At 43.8% G+C, this 13436-nt stretch overlaps 1 protein-coding gene across 6 annotated transcripts in view; it reads left to right on the top strand.

Moving 5' to 3' along the window:
• Positions 1-1049: 1049 nt before the first annotated feature.
• The window catches only part of cited1 (Cbp/p300-interacting transactivator, with Glu/Asp-rich carboxy-terminal domain, 1), a 14245-nt gene continuing 1858 nt past the window's right edge, over positions 1050-13436 (top strand). The window contains exons 1-2 of one of the 6 annotated variants that reach the window (XM_043704541.1): positions 1050-1135; positions 5274-6695. In XM_043704541.1, the coding sequence (XP_043560476.1) occupies positions 5330-5779 (450 nt within the window). In that variant the 5' untranslated portion in view covers positions 1050-1135; positions 5274-5329 and the 3' untranslated portion in view covers positions 5780-6695. The other 5 variants (XM_043704538.1, XM_043704542.1, XM_043704539.1 and 2 more) reach the window with 5 other exon arrangements.

The raw sequence follows: 13436 nt of genomic DNA, 5'->3' as shown, positions 1-13436 counted from the left end.
TATTATCAATCTGGGGGTTACCATTGACCAGAAACTTAACTGGACTTGCCATGTAAGCACAGTTAGAGGCAAAAAAAATGCTGATGCTGGAATCCATGGTAGACAAGCACCCCTGCTTATCTACATAAGTACAGTGGCTACAAGAGCAGATCAGAGGTTAGGAATACTGCAGGCAATAACTCACTGCCTGACTCCCTAAAGCCTGTCCACCATCTACAAGGTACAAGTCAGGTGTGTGATGGAATACTCCCCACTTGCCTGGATGGGTGCAGCTCCAACAACATTCAAGAAGCTTGACACCATCCAGGACAAAGCAGCTCGCATCCATGGGCATCCACTCCCTCCACCACCAACACTCAGTAGCAGCAGTGTGTGCTATCAGCAAGTTGCACAGCAAAAATTCACCAAAGATCCTTAGATAGCACTTTCCAAACCTACAACCACTTCCACCTAGAAGGACAGGCGCAACAGATACATGGGCACACCACCACCTCATTCCCCTCCAAGTCACTCCTGACTTGAAAGTATATTGCAGTTCCTTCACTGTCACAAACTATGGTAAGTGGACGGGAGCGGTTCAAGGAGTCAGCTCACTGTCACCTTCTCAGGGGCAACTAGGGACAAGCAAACGAGGGACAGCCAGTATTGTCCACATCCCAAGAGGGAATAAAAAATTTTTTGGAAGAATTCTTCGGGGAAAACAGAAATCAGTTTCTCGTGCAATTCCTCCCAAATGTGGTACAATGTGGGTACCACATGGTCATCTCCAATCTAGGCTGGTCTAAGGAGTGTCTGAGCTGAAAATGTGTTGCTGGAAAAGCGCAGCAGGTCAGGCAGCATCCAAGGGCTTCCTGAAGAAGGGTTTATGCCCGAAACGTCGATTCTCCTGTTCCCTGGATGCTGCCTGACCTGCTGCGCTTTTCCAGCAACACATTTTCAGCTCTGATCTCCAGCATCTGCAGTCCTCACTTTCTCCTTAAGGAGTGTCTGAACACGGGAAATCCGGGTATGTTCTTGTTCAGCCACTCGCAAGCGGAGTTACTGAGTATGCACCTTGGGGATTTGGGATGTTGTCCTCGAGACTTCCCTTCGAGACTTCCCCTCGAGGACAGGCGATCGCTCTAGCTAATAATAAGTGAGTTTGATTTCATTGGAGGAAAAGCTCCCTCCAAGGACAGGGGGCGATCCAGTCCAGGTTTTAGCAGCCGCACGTTGTGTGGCTCTGAGTGCTGGTGGGTCTCAGTGACGGCCGGACAGCACAGGAAAAAAAACCTTTCATTTCAAGTGGGGATTTACAGGGAGAACGCTGTACACATTGGGCTCAGCACGGTCAGGCGTGCATCGTTCACATTGGGAACAGTCCCCAAATCCTGACAACTCCATCTCCAGGGGAATCCTACCGCTAGAAGTCACCGTCTTGGATCCGGAATACCCCGCTTTAACAACAGTGAGGCGACCCCACAAGTTCCGGAGCCTCCGGTTGGGCACGGGGCTGGTGTGGTCCTGCACACCCTACTTTAGATCGACAGATTGACCTTTACTGAAGCAATCGGAGACACTGGCTCGGGGAACCAACCTTGGAGAAGGTCAGACTGTGGGTGAGATTCCACCCCCCCCCCCCCCTTCCCCAATATCGGGCGTCAATTAGAACTAAGTGCAATCTAGAGAAGGTTAGAAAGCGTGGGAAAGCCACTCTCCCACTTTGAAGGAGCTTGGCCGTTCAGCAGTCTTCTGTAGGAGCCGCTTTCTGCACGGTGCTTTGGAAGTTCATGTTCCCCGGAGAGGACGGTCTAATCCCATCTCACCGGCGACCCCTCCCCTCCCCTCCCGGAGCTCTCGATCCAATTCTGCACGTTTACAGAAACCGTCTTTAGGAAAACAGGGCTCCGCGTTCATACCAAACCCCAAAACCCAACAGTCTCCTGGGACAGTGGTCCGTTCAAGTATACCCACGTGGCATTCTTGTGATATTTCCCAACTGCGGGTGAAGGTGGCCCACATCTGATGTTTAAAGGGCATTCCGTTCGACACCACAGGTGTTTCCTTCGTTAAAGCAGAACATACAGGGGCAGTTCAAATCTACGCACGAAATACATCGTTATCCTTAACTCCTGTGGCATCCGTGTCCAATATTTGTACAAACACATAATGGCAAACATGAGCCGTCAATATCGGGGAAATATATTGGGGGCTTGTTCCAAAAATGGAAATGTTCCTTTGACGCGTGCGTTTTACGCTTTAAGAAGTGGCAGACCATTTGCAACATGCTGTGCTTGGAGTGTCGTGCACTGCGGGAATGAGTTCTCAAGGCGGGGGGAGAAACACAAGCATCATTACAAAATGAGTCAAGTTTCCGGTATCACAGCAAACACGAGGTGTGAATGCCAGATATTTGAATTCTAGAAGGCGTGAAACAAAAATGAGAATGAAAGTGTTGCCGCAGGAATAAACATATTTTCAAAGTCCACATAGAGTCATAGAGATGTACAGCATGGAAATCCTTCGGTCCAACCCAGCCATGCCGACCAGATATCCCAACCCAATCTAGTCCCACTTGCCAGCACCCGGTCCATATCCCTCCAAACCCTTCCTATTCATATACCCATCCAAATGCCTCTTAAATGTTGCAATTGTACCAGCCTCCACCACATCCTCTGGCAGCTCATTCCATACACGTAGCACCCTCTGCGTGAAAAAGTTTTCCCTTAGGTTTAGATTAGATTAGATTAGATTAGATTACTTTACAGTGTGGAAACAGGCCATTCGGCCCAACAAGTCCACACCGACCCGCCGAAGCGCACCCACCCAGACCCATTCCCCTACAGTTACCCCTGCACCTAACACTACAGGCAATTTAGCGTGGCCAATTCACCTAATCTCTTTTATATCTTTCCCCTGTCACCCTAAACCTATGCCCTCTAATTCTGGACACCCTCACGCCAGGGAAAAGACTTTGTCTATTGATCCTGTCAACGGTAATTTGTTTTCCACCGTTGTATTGCATACCCCATTTACAAATCGAAAGTCGATATGGTCCCTCTGAGGGGTTAAAGGGATGAAAAACCCCTGCCCCCAACTGATATCCAGATTACCCCTGGATTCTGCTGAGCTAAATATTTGTAAAACCCAAGAGGGGCGAGGGTTAGAACTCTGAGTAATTAATGACTGGTCCACTGGACTTTGGTTTACAGCGACCCAGTACATTTTGATCACAGAGGATTTTCAGGGATTTGAGAGGTTTTGTGCTGGAGGGTATAGCAGTGTTCTCGGTGGAGAGGGAATCTCCGCCTGTACAGCCTGGATAAAGGCAGTGACCGGGGAGTCTCTGAGATGTAGGCAGTCATATGGGGTTTATACATGCTATCGATGCTGCAAAAACAAGTCTCTGTTTAAATCCAGCCAGGGATCAAAGAGCAGGGGCCACCGAGTTAAATAAGAGGGAGAACGTTCTTTGAAAATGACGGATGTTCGGAACAGCAGCGGGAGCAGGAACCCGATCAGAATGCCCTCGGTAAAACTACCGAGCGTCAGCGACCTTTTCTGACCCCACGCTTCTGTTGTGAACAAAGCGGTCAAAGTTTGTCTCAATGAGAACGGTCTTCAATGTTTCTTTAGTTAGATTAGGCGCGGTTGTCTTTAGGAATTCTATTTAAATTTGATTTCAGTTGACAGGGGGGTTCTGAACCAGCCTGGGGAGACTGCGGACATCCTGAACAATATCTTTTAAAATGTTTCCTACATTTACGTGTATAAACGGAGAGTGTCTGTGTGTTTGGGGGATTGAAGGGGTGGGGGACAGGTGATAAGTAAGTTTGTGGATGACGCAAAGATTGGCCGGGTGGTTGACAGTGAGGAGGAAGGCGTTAGGTTACAGGAGGATATAAACCCATTGATAAGATTGGAATTTAACCCCGATAAGTGCAAGGTGATGCATTCTTGAAGCAGTAACACAGATCCCTGAAGGCGGTAGATTAATAGAGTTTTACTTTAAGAAGGCATATGGGATATTTTATCAGTTGTGGCATAGATAATAACAACAGAAGCGGGATTATGTTGGAGCTCCACAGAACTTTGGTTCAGCCACAGCTAACGTACTGTGTGCAGTTCTGTTCACCGCCCTATGGGAAGGATGACATTACACTGGGGAAGTACAGAGCTTTACTAAGATTTTGTCTGGGATGGAGCAGTGTAGCAATGAACAAAGGCTGGACAAACTCGGGTTTGCTTTGGCGCCGAGAATGCTGAAAGGGATCTGAGTGAGGTGTATAAAATTATGAGGGGCATGGACAGGGTGGATAGGAAGCAGGGACTCCATTTTACAGTGAAAGGCAGGAGGTTCAGGAATGATTTGAGGAAAATGTTTTCACCCAGAGGGTACACTGCTTGGAAGTGTGGTTGAGGCGGAAAACCTCACAACCTTTAAAAAGTACTTGATGAGCACTTGAAATATCACAACATTCAAGGCGATGGGACAAGTGCTGGAAAGTGGGGATCGTGTAGATTTAAAATATTTTTTTATCAGTGCAGACTCAATGGGCCAAAGGACCTCTTCTGTACGGCATGATTTTATGAAATGTTACGTGATCACAAAGCAATCCTCTGGTCCCAGTTGCTTCATTGTTTATAAACGGATCAGCACGGACTGAGGCGTTCTAAGGGTCACTCGATCCAAAACGTTAACTCTGATTTCTCTCCACAGATGCTGCCAGACCTGGGCTTTTCCAGTGATTTCTGTTTTTGTTCCATCATGGACTGTCAGCTTTTTCCCTGATTATAATTGAATCAACTGGAACTGACATCCAGGATGTTAACTGGATGTCAGACAAATATTACACAACACCAGGTTGTAGTCCAACAGGTTTACAGGCACTCCAAATGGTGCTTCCAAATAAACCCGTTGGTCGGTAACCTGGTGTTGTGTAATATTTGTCTAACACCTGCTTCTCCACATCATAAACTGGGAAGGAATGTGAATCACTCTGATGCCAATTCCGATAACAGTACTTTAATGTTGCCACTTAGCCAATCGAATAGTGACCACGTAACAGGTATACATTGAGAGAAAAAGTTCTGTGGCACAGTGGTAATGTCCCTACCTCTGAGCCAGGAAGCCCAGATTCGCACACCACCTACTACAAACAAGTATATTAACCCCTCTGAACAGGTCAATTGGAAAATGTCTGTATTGAGGGTTCCAGAGATGTTGGTGTGTAAGTTTGTGTTTGAGAATCTGTCCTTGGGTCGTTGCTAATGTCAGGTTGTTTTGCCCTCAGGTCCCCGGCTGCGTTCTCGGGTGGACCCCGGACTGAAGGAAGCTGAAGCGGTCACTATGCGGCACTATGGAGGCTCGGTAGCTCGGAGCAGCAGTGGACAGGGACGGCTCACCCCTTGGTGCGGGGCCCAGCAGCAACAGCAGCAGCAGCAGCTGGCACTGCACGGCCCACAACTGCTGGCCAGCCTGCAGCTTCAGAAACTCACCAGCCAGTACGAGAGCCCGGCTGCAGCGGCGGCGGCTCCTGCTGCAGCTCCCGGGGACAGCCAGGCTCCAACTGCTGCTCCAAGCCCAGGGCAGGCGAGCCCCGCCACACCGGGCATCATTGACACGGACCTCATCGATGAGGACTCACTCATGAGCCTGGTGCTGGAGCTGGGCTTGGACCGAGTGGACGAGCTGCCGGAACTCTGGCTGGGACACAACGAGTTTGACTTCAGCTCCGAGGTGACGCCGGTCAGTGGGAGCAGCTTGGTCAGATGGACTAATCTGATATCTACCGATTAAAACAGATGGGAGCTGAGTGGGGCGTGAGAATCCAGTGTTCAGTCACCTCCTGGAATAATAGCGTCTACTCAGATAGTGGACTGGCTTTTTATTTTGCAAAGTCTGATGTCTCTATCATCAAGCAAGAGTCAAGGCTTCCACATTGACGTGGACACACTGCCGCCTACGGGACACTACTGAGATTCACTTCATTGAATTTTCTCATCAACCTGTTCAGAGATGTGATTCCGGTCCAGAGGTAGGGACACTACCACCGCACCACAGGACAGTCTCCATGACGTTTATAATTACACACTTGGAACTTAATTTGAAGCACAAACCTCGTTTGATGTGCCTTAAAAAAGTTAACTGTTGTTTTCAACTGAAAACAGTTCATCTGGGTCATAGACATGCTGTTAACATCACACCAGGAATCTCCCACTTTTCCTGATCTTGACGGCAGTTTGGGATTCTAAACTCTCCAGTAGGACACTCTTTTGAGAAAACAAAAGGGAAATGCCAGATGACTCCTTCGACAAGTTGTAGGAGTGGATATATTTCATTTGCCAGCCTGGGAGACGCAATGTAACCAGTCCCTGCTCCCTTACATCAAATGGCACATATTTTTATTTAACTTGAACTCCTAATCAGACATAAACTTGATGTGGTTCCATCAAGTTCAGGAAAGCAGGTCAGTACACAGGGACAAAAAGACTGTGCCTGTTTCAGATTCCACTCAACCAGGTCCCTCACTTTATCAATGAGGCAACAACAGCCCAACTACATGTCAATTGTTGTATTCCACTCACTGAAGCTTGTTATAGATCTACAGTGACACTGAAGATTAGATTGCTTATCAGTCATAGAGACAGAGAGATGTACAGCACTGAAACAGACCCTTTGGTCCAACTTGTCCATGCTGACCAGATATCCTAACCTAAAATAGTCCCATTTACCAGCACTAGGCCCATATCCCTCTAAACTCGTCCTATTCATATACCCATCCAGCTGGCTTTTAAATGCTGCAATTGTACTAGCCTCCACCACTTCCTTTGATAGTTCATTCCATATACGCACCATCCTCTGTGTGGAAAATTTGCCCTTTTGGTCCCTTTTAAAATTTTCTCATCTCACTCTAAACCTGTGCCCTCTAGTTCTGGACACCCCCACCCCAGGGAAAAGACCATATCTATTTATTCTATCTGAGCCCCTCATGATTTTATAAAACTCTATAAGGTCACCCCACAGCCTCTGAAGCTCCAGGGAAAACAGCCCTAGCCTGTTCAACCTCTCCCTATAGTTCAAATCCTCCAACCCTGGCAACATCCTTGTAAATCTTTTCTGAACCCTTTCAAGTTTCACAACATCTTTCCGAAAGGAAGGAGACCAGAATTGCACACCATATTCCAAAAGTGGCCCAAACAATATCCTGTACAGCCACAACATGACCTCTCAGCTCCTATACTCAATGGTCCGACCATTAAAGGAAAGTATACCAAATGCCTTCTTCACTATCCTTTCAACATGCGACTCTACTTTCAAGGAACTATGAACCTGTACTCCAAAGTGTCTATGTTCAGCAACACTCCCACAACCTTCCCATTAAGTGTATAAGTCTTGCTCTGATTTGATTTTCCAAAATGCAGCACCTCACATTTATCTAAATTAAACTCAGTCTGCCACTCCTCAGCCCATTGGCCCATCTGATCAAAATCCCATTGTACTCTGAGGTAACCTTCTTTGCTGTCCACAACACCTCCAATTTTGGTGTCATCTGCAAACTTACTAACTATATCTGCTATGTTCACATCCAAATCATTTATATAAATGACAAAATGCCCAGTGGGCCCAGCACTGATCCTTGTGGGACACCACTGGTCACAGGCCTTCAGTCTGAAAAGCAACCGTTCAGCACAATCCTCAGTCTTCTACCTCTGAGCCAGTTCTGTATCCAAATGGCTAATTCTCCCTGTATTCCATGAGACCCTACCTTGCTAATCAGTTTCCCATGAGGAACTTTGTCGAATGCCTTACTGAAGTCCATATAGATCATGTCTACCGTTCTGCCCTCATCAATCCTCTTTGTTATTTCTTCAAAAAAACTCAATCAAATTTGTGAGACATGATTCCTCACACATAAAACCATGCTGTCTATCCCTAATCAATCCTTGCCTTTCTAAATACATGGATCCTGTCCCAGAGGATTCCCTCCAACAACTAGCCCACCTCCGGTGTCAGGCTCATTGGTTTATAGTTCCCTGGCTTTTCCTTACTACCTTTCTTAAATAGTAGCACCACGTTAGCCAACTTCCAGTCATTTGGCACCTCACCTGTGACTATCAATGATACAAATTTCTCAGCAAGAGGCCCAGCAATCACTTCCCTAGCTTTTCACAGAGTTCTATGGTACATCTGATGAGGTCCTGGGGACTTATCCACTTTTATGCCTTTCAAGACATCCAGCACTTCTTCCTCTCTAATATGGAGACTTCCCTTTTTCTTTTTGAACCAAAATTGGAATTGTCTACAGCTGAATTCAGAAAAGAGAAAAATAAAAACATAGAATTGTTAAGTAGAATGGAAAGTGAAGATGAGAATAAAATTCTATAAAATAATGTGAACAATGAACCTGAGTAATTGAGTAAGTTCAGTGTTATCAAACAGTTAGAGTTGGGAGATGGGGGATTGGTGTGCTGGCACTTAAAAATAACATGTAATTGTATTCAGCGGGTGATTAAGATCTGATAAGAACTTCCAAGAAAGATGTGGACACTGATTGAATCTCAGTTTAGCAAAGGAAACTGGATAGGCACCCAAAATAAAACATTATTGCAGGGCCACAAAGAGAGGACTGTGGAGTGGGACTCATTCAATTGTTCTTACAGAGCTGGCACAGATTTAATGGACTGAATGCCCTCTTGTCTAGTAACCATACTATAACTTTTCCAATTGATTTAGTGCAAAAAAAATGTAATGGGAAACTGTTTTCTTGAAATACTCAGAAATGATGAGTCAATTCAGAAGTTCAGATTTGATTTATTGTCACGTGTACTTAGGTATAGTGAAAAGCTTTGTTTCTGAACAGTGCAAGCAGATCATAGTAAACAAGGACATGCAGATTATAGGCATACAGGTTACACTGCACAGGAGGTGCATGAGGCAAGATCGGCATTAACAAGATCACCTAAGTATGGTATCATTGTAGCAGAAATAACTTCTAGCTCTTCCCTCCCATGGGGCTTAAGAGCAGCCCCACCCAAATAAAGATAGAAAGTTTCTCTTTCCATTCCCAGATTTAAATTTGAGTATGTTCCCATGAATTTAATAATAAAAATAGAAAATATTGGAAATACCTAGCAGGTCAGGCAGTCATCACTTGCAGTGAGAAACAGATTTATTCTTTAAGACATGGTAACCTATCATCAAAACAATTCTGTTAAAGGGTCTCAGATATGAAATATGAAACCAATTTCTTTCCACAGATCCTGCCTGACACAAGAATTATTTCTAACATTTTCTGTTTCTCTATCAGATTTCCATCCTCTCCAGTATTTTGATTTTGTATTAGTTTTTAATTCATAGTAGTTTGGGCTTAAGTGGCTGTACACACTGCTCCACCCTGTTGTCCACTGTTGGGATTTTGCAGAGATTCAAAATAGATATAAAGTAAGAAAAAATGCAGAAAAAGCATCCTTGGTGTAATGCAGAATGATTTCGAAACAATTCCAAAAGTTTGAAGAAAATTCTGCAAATTCTAAAGACTAGTTTACAATACAAAATAGATTTGTAATGACCACATCAAAGGTGGAATATTATTTTATACAATTTAATGTTGTCAACACAGACCTATTTGTGGGGCCATTTGCTGTTGTACCACTAATATGCACATTTGTTGAATGCACATGCTTAAAATAACCTGACTTAAAGCTGTGGTACTTTTTACTTATTCTGGATGAAATGTCAAAGAACTGTTTAAAATGTTCCAAAATTATTTTACCAGCACTGCTTCTTAATAAACATACAATCTGTCTTAAAAGAATGAAGAGTGTGAACCATCTCATTTGGCAGTGTTAACCATAAGATGTGCATTTTTAAGGATAATACTTCATGGTTCTGACTGTGACTTCTGGAACATATGTTGTCATGGGATATGGGTAATTGTGTAAGAAAGTATACAAAAATGAATATTTCTTAGTCATCATTTTGATTTACTATTTCTCTTTCTTTATGGAAAGGATTTCACTTTGATATGTTGTGGCAGTGCAGTCCTATGGGCTTCACATTGCCAACCCATTCAGGGCCATTCTGGAAAAGGTAGGGTCAGTGGCAGAGCTTTTCCATCCACAAATGGGGTAGCTAATTAAGACTGTGAAAGGGCCAATAAGATCATGGACCAGAGGCTGACTGGAATTTTCAAAGGCTCTGGCAATAGATCAAATGTCTGCTGACACTCCCTGATCTTCTTGCTAGAACTGAGCCACAGAACATAAAGAGGAAGGCTCCCCCTTCCACAACCTTGGTCCAATAGCCATGGCCATTTTTCATTTCAGTTCTCTTAAAAGTTACTGGGTTGGTGGGCAGTATTTCAAGAGAAAGGTGTTTCTTTCTCCCCTATCTACAACTATAATCTGTTCCTTCCATGCTGCATGGCCTCCTATTGGTCTTCTAGCTGCAAGAGCCAAACTACCTTCCTTAGTTACTCTGTGAGCTAGCCCTTTGGCTACTAATTTAACCAGAAAGGCAATATTACTGTTGGGTGACTTCCTGACATCATACAGGGTCAGGATCTGCATTCGATCCCAAAGTCAGGAGTCATGGTTATAGAGTCATAGAGACGTACAGCATGGAAACAGACCCTTCGGTCTAACCCGTCCATGCCGACCAGATATTCCAACCCAATCTAGTCCCACCTGCCAGCAGCTGGCCCATATGCCTATCCTGAGTCCTGACCCAAGATGCAAAATTCTACTGTATATCTTGTATTTATCTTTTCATTTTTATTTTCTCACGTTCATCATGTGTTATGTGACCTTTTTGTTGCCGTGTCCCATCTCTGTTTTTTTGCCTCATTTTGTTTTATTTAATTTAATTACTTTGATGTATATTATCAAGTTTATCTCACTGTTACTATGCTGTTTAACAAAAAATAACCTTTATGATAATTCTGATGCCTCATTACATTTAAAATGTCAATTCCCATTAATTCTTAAGAACTTTGCCCTATTAGCTGGGATGCTGGTTGATAAAGTCTCAGTCTGCAAATTGTGATGAATTCTCCTTTTGTTTAATATAATTTATGCCATAAGCATTCTGTAACAATGATAACATTCCTCATGAAATATGTCTGCCCACCAACCCAATAACTTTTTAAGAGAACTAAAATGAAGTCAAAAAATTTCAAGGATATGCCACAAATGATGGATTGCAGTTTCCAAAAATTCTAAAGAACATAGTCCCAGGAAAGGAAGACAGGCCAGCTGAACAATCATTGATGTTGTCCATGTGGAGTAGATTTTGAGGGAGTTTCAGGGCAAGGTCATCAAAAATGAATAATCATAATCCCTTAATTGTGAAGTCATAATCAGATTTGGTGACCCACAATATCACTAACAAGAGCAGAGGAGACAGAAATCCATGGGTCCTGTTTCATTGTATTTGCAGTTTGATGCATTCTATGGGGTGTTCAACCATCATTTGTCAATTCCCCATATTTGCTTCATGTTTTAAGTTTGTAATGTTAGAAGACTCCATCACAGTTTGAAGCTTTTTTTGTCTATAACTATTGTGTATTTAACTTTTATTTGTAATAAATAAGTTATTCTTTGCTGACAAAAGAGATACTTCGCTGAATCGTTTCTAATTCTAAACAAGTTACAATGTAAAACCTATATACTTGACCACATTGACGCTGATTAAATTTGAAATTTGTTACAACCAGTGGAGCAGTGATTCTCGAAAGGAATCTGCATACACCTCCAACCTCATTACTCCCAAAATTGTCAAATTTCTAACATGGAGCTGGCAGCTATGTTTTGCCATTAGAAAATATTGGAGGGTGAATCAAATGTATGGAATTCCTACATCCTGATTCCAAAGTGATATACTTTATGAGCTGTTTACCTTTACTGGGGATTAACTTGGAAAAACGAAAAAGATAAGATACATTTCAAATAGCTAAATCAAAACAACTTCACTTCACATCCACTGTTTATGGTGGTTATCATGGTCAAGTCATCAAACCAAGTCATCCAGTAGTACAGTGCTACACTGACAGCACAAACTACACAATCATATACGGCATAAAGTGAATAAGCAGTGCAAAACACATTAGTTACAATGTAACAGAAGAATGATGAATAATAGACATTTTTCCAGCAGCAATATGAAAGAATTTCATATGGGAAAGAGTCCGATTATACATATGTTAAAGAGCCTGATGGCTTGGGGGAAGAAACTGTTGCACAGTCAGGCAGTGAGAGACTGTATGCTCTGGTATCTTCTGCCAGTGAAAGATGTGTGGGGTCTTCCACAATGCTTTTTGCCTTTCAGGTGCAGCGTGTTGTGTAAATAGAGTCATAGAGATGTACAGCATGGAAATAGACCCTTCGGTCCAACCCGTCCATGCCGATCAGATATCCCAACCCAATCTAGTCCCACCTGCCAGCATCCAGCCCATATCCCTCTAAACCCTTCCTATTCATATATCCATCCAAAAGCCTCTTAAATGTTGCAATTGTACCAGCCTCCACTACTTCCTCTGGCAGCTCATTCCATACACATACCACTCTCTGTGTGTAAAAGTTGCCCCATAGGTCTCTTTTATATCTTTCCCCTCTCACCGTAAACCTATGCTCTCTAGTTCTGGACTCCTTGACCCCAGGGAAAAGATTTGCCTATTTATCCTATCCATACCCCTACAAATTTTGTGAACCTCTATAAGGTCACCCCTCAGCCTCCGATGCTCCAGGGAAAACAGCCCCAGCCTGTTCAGCCGCTCTCTATAGCTCAAATCCTCCAACCCTGGCAACATCCTTGGAAATCTTTTCTGAACCCTTTCAAATTTCACAACATTTTTCCAAAAGGAAGGAGACAAGAATTGCACGCAATATTCCAACAGTGGCCTAACCAATGTCCTGTACAGCTGCAACATGACCTCCCAACTCCTGTACTCAATACTCTGACCAATAAAGGAAAGCATACAAAATGCCTTCTTCGCTATCCTATCTACCTGCGACTCTACTTTCAAGGAGCTATTAACCTACACTCCATGGTCTCTTTATTCAGCAACACTCCCTAAGATCTTACCATTAAGTGTATAAGTTCTGCTAAGATTTGCTTTCCCTCGCATTTATCTGAATTAAACTCCGTCTGCCACTTCTCAGCCCATTGGCCCATCCGGTCCAGATCCTGTTGTAATCTGAGGTAACCCTTTTTACTGTCCACTACATGTCCAATATTGTTGTCATCTGCAAACTTACTAACTGTACCTCTTACGCTCGCATCCAAATCATTTATGTAAATGACAAAAAGTAGAGGACCCAGCACTGATCCTTGTGGCACTCCACCGGTCACAGGCCTCCAGTCTGAAAAACAACCCTCCACCACCACCCTCTGTCTTCTACCTTTGAGCCAGTTCTGTATCCAAATGGCTAGTTCTCCCTGTATTCCATGAGATCTA

Source organism: Chiloscyllium plagiosum, chromosome 15 (genome assembly GCF_004010195.1).
Source record: "Chiloscyllium plagiosum isolate BGI_BamShark_2017 chromosome 15, ASM401019v2, whole genome shotgun sequence".
Taxonomy (NCBI): Eukaryota; Metazoa; Chordata; class Chondrichthyes; order Orectolobiformes; family Hemiscylliidae; genus Chiloscyllium; species Chiloscyllium plagiosum.
This window is presented reverse-complemented; position numbering and strand designations above follow the sequence as displayed.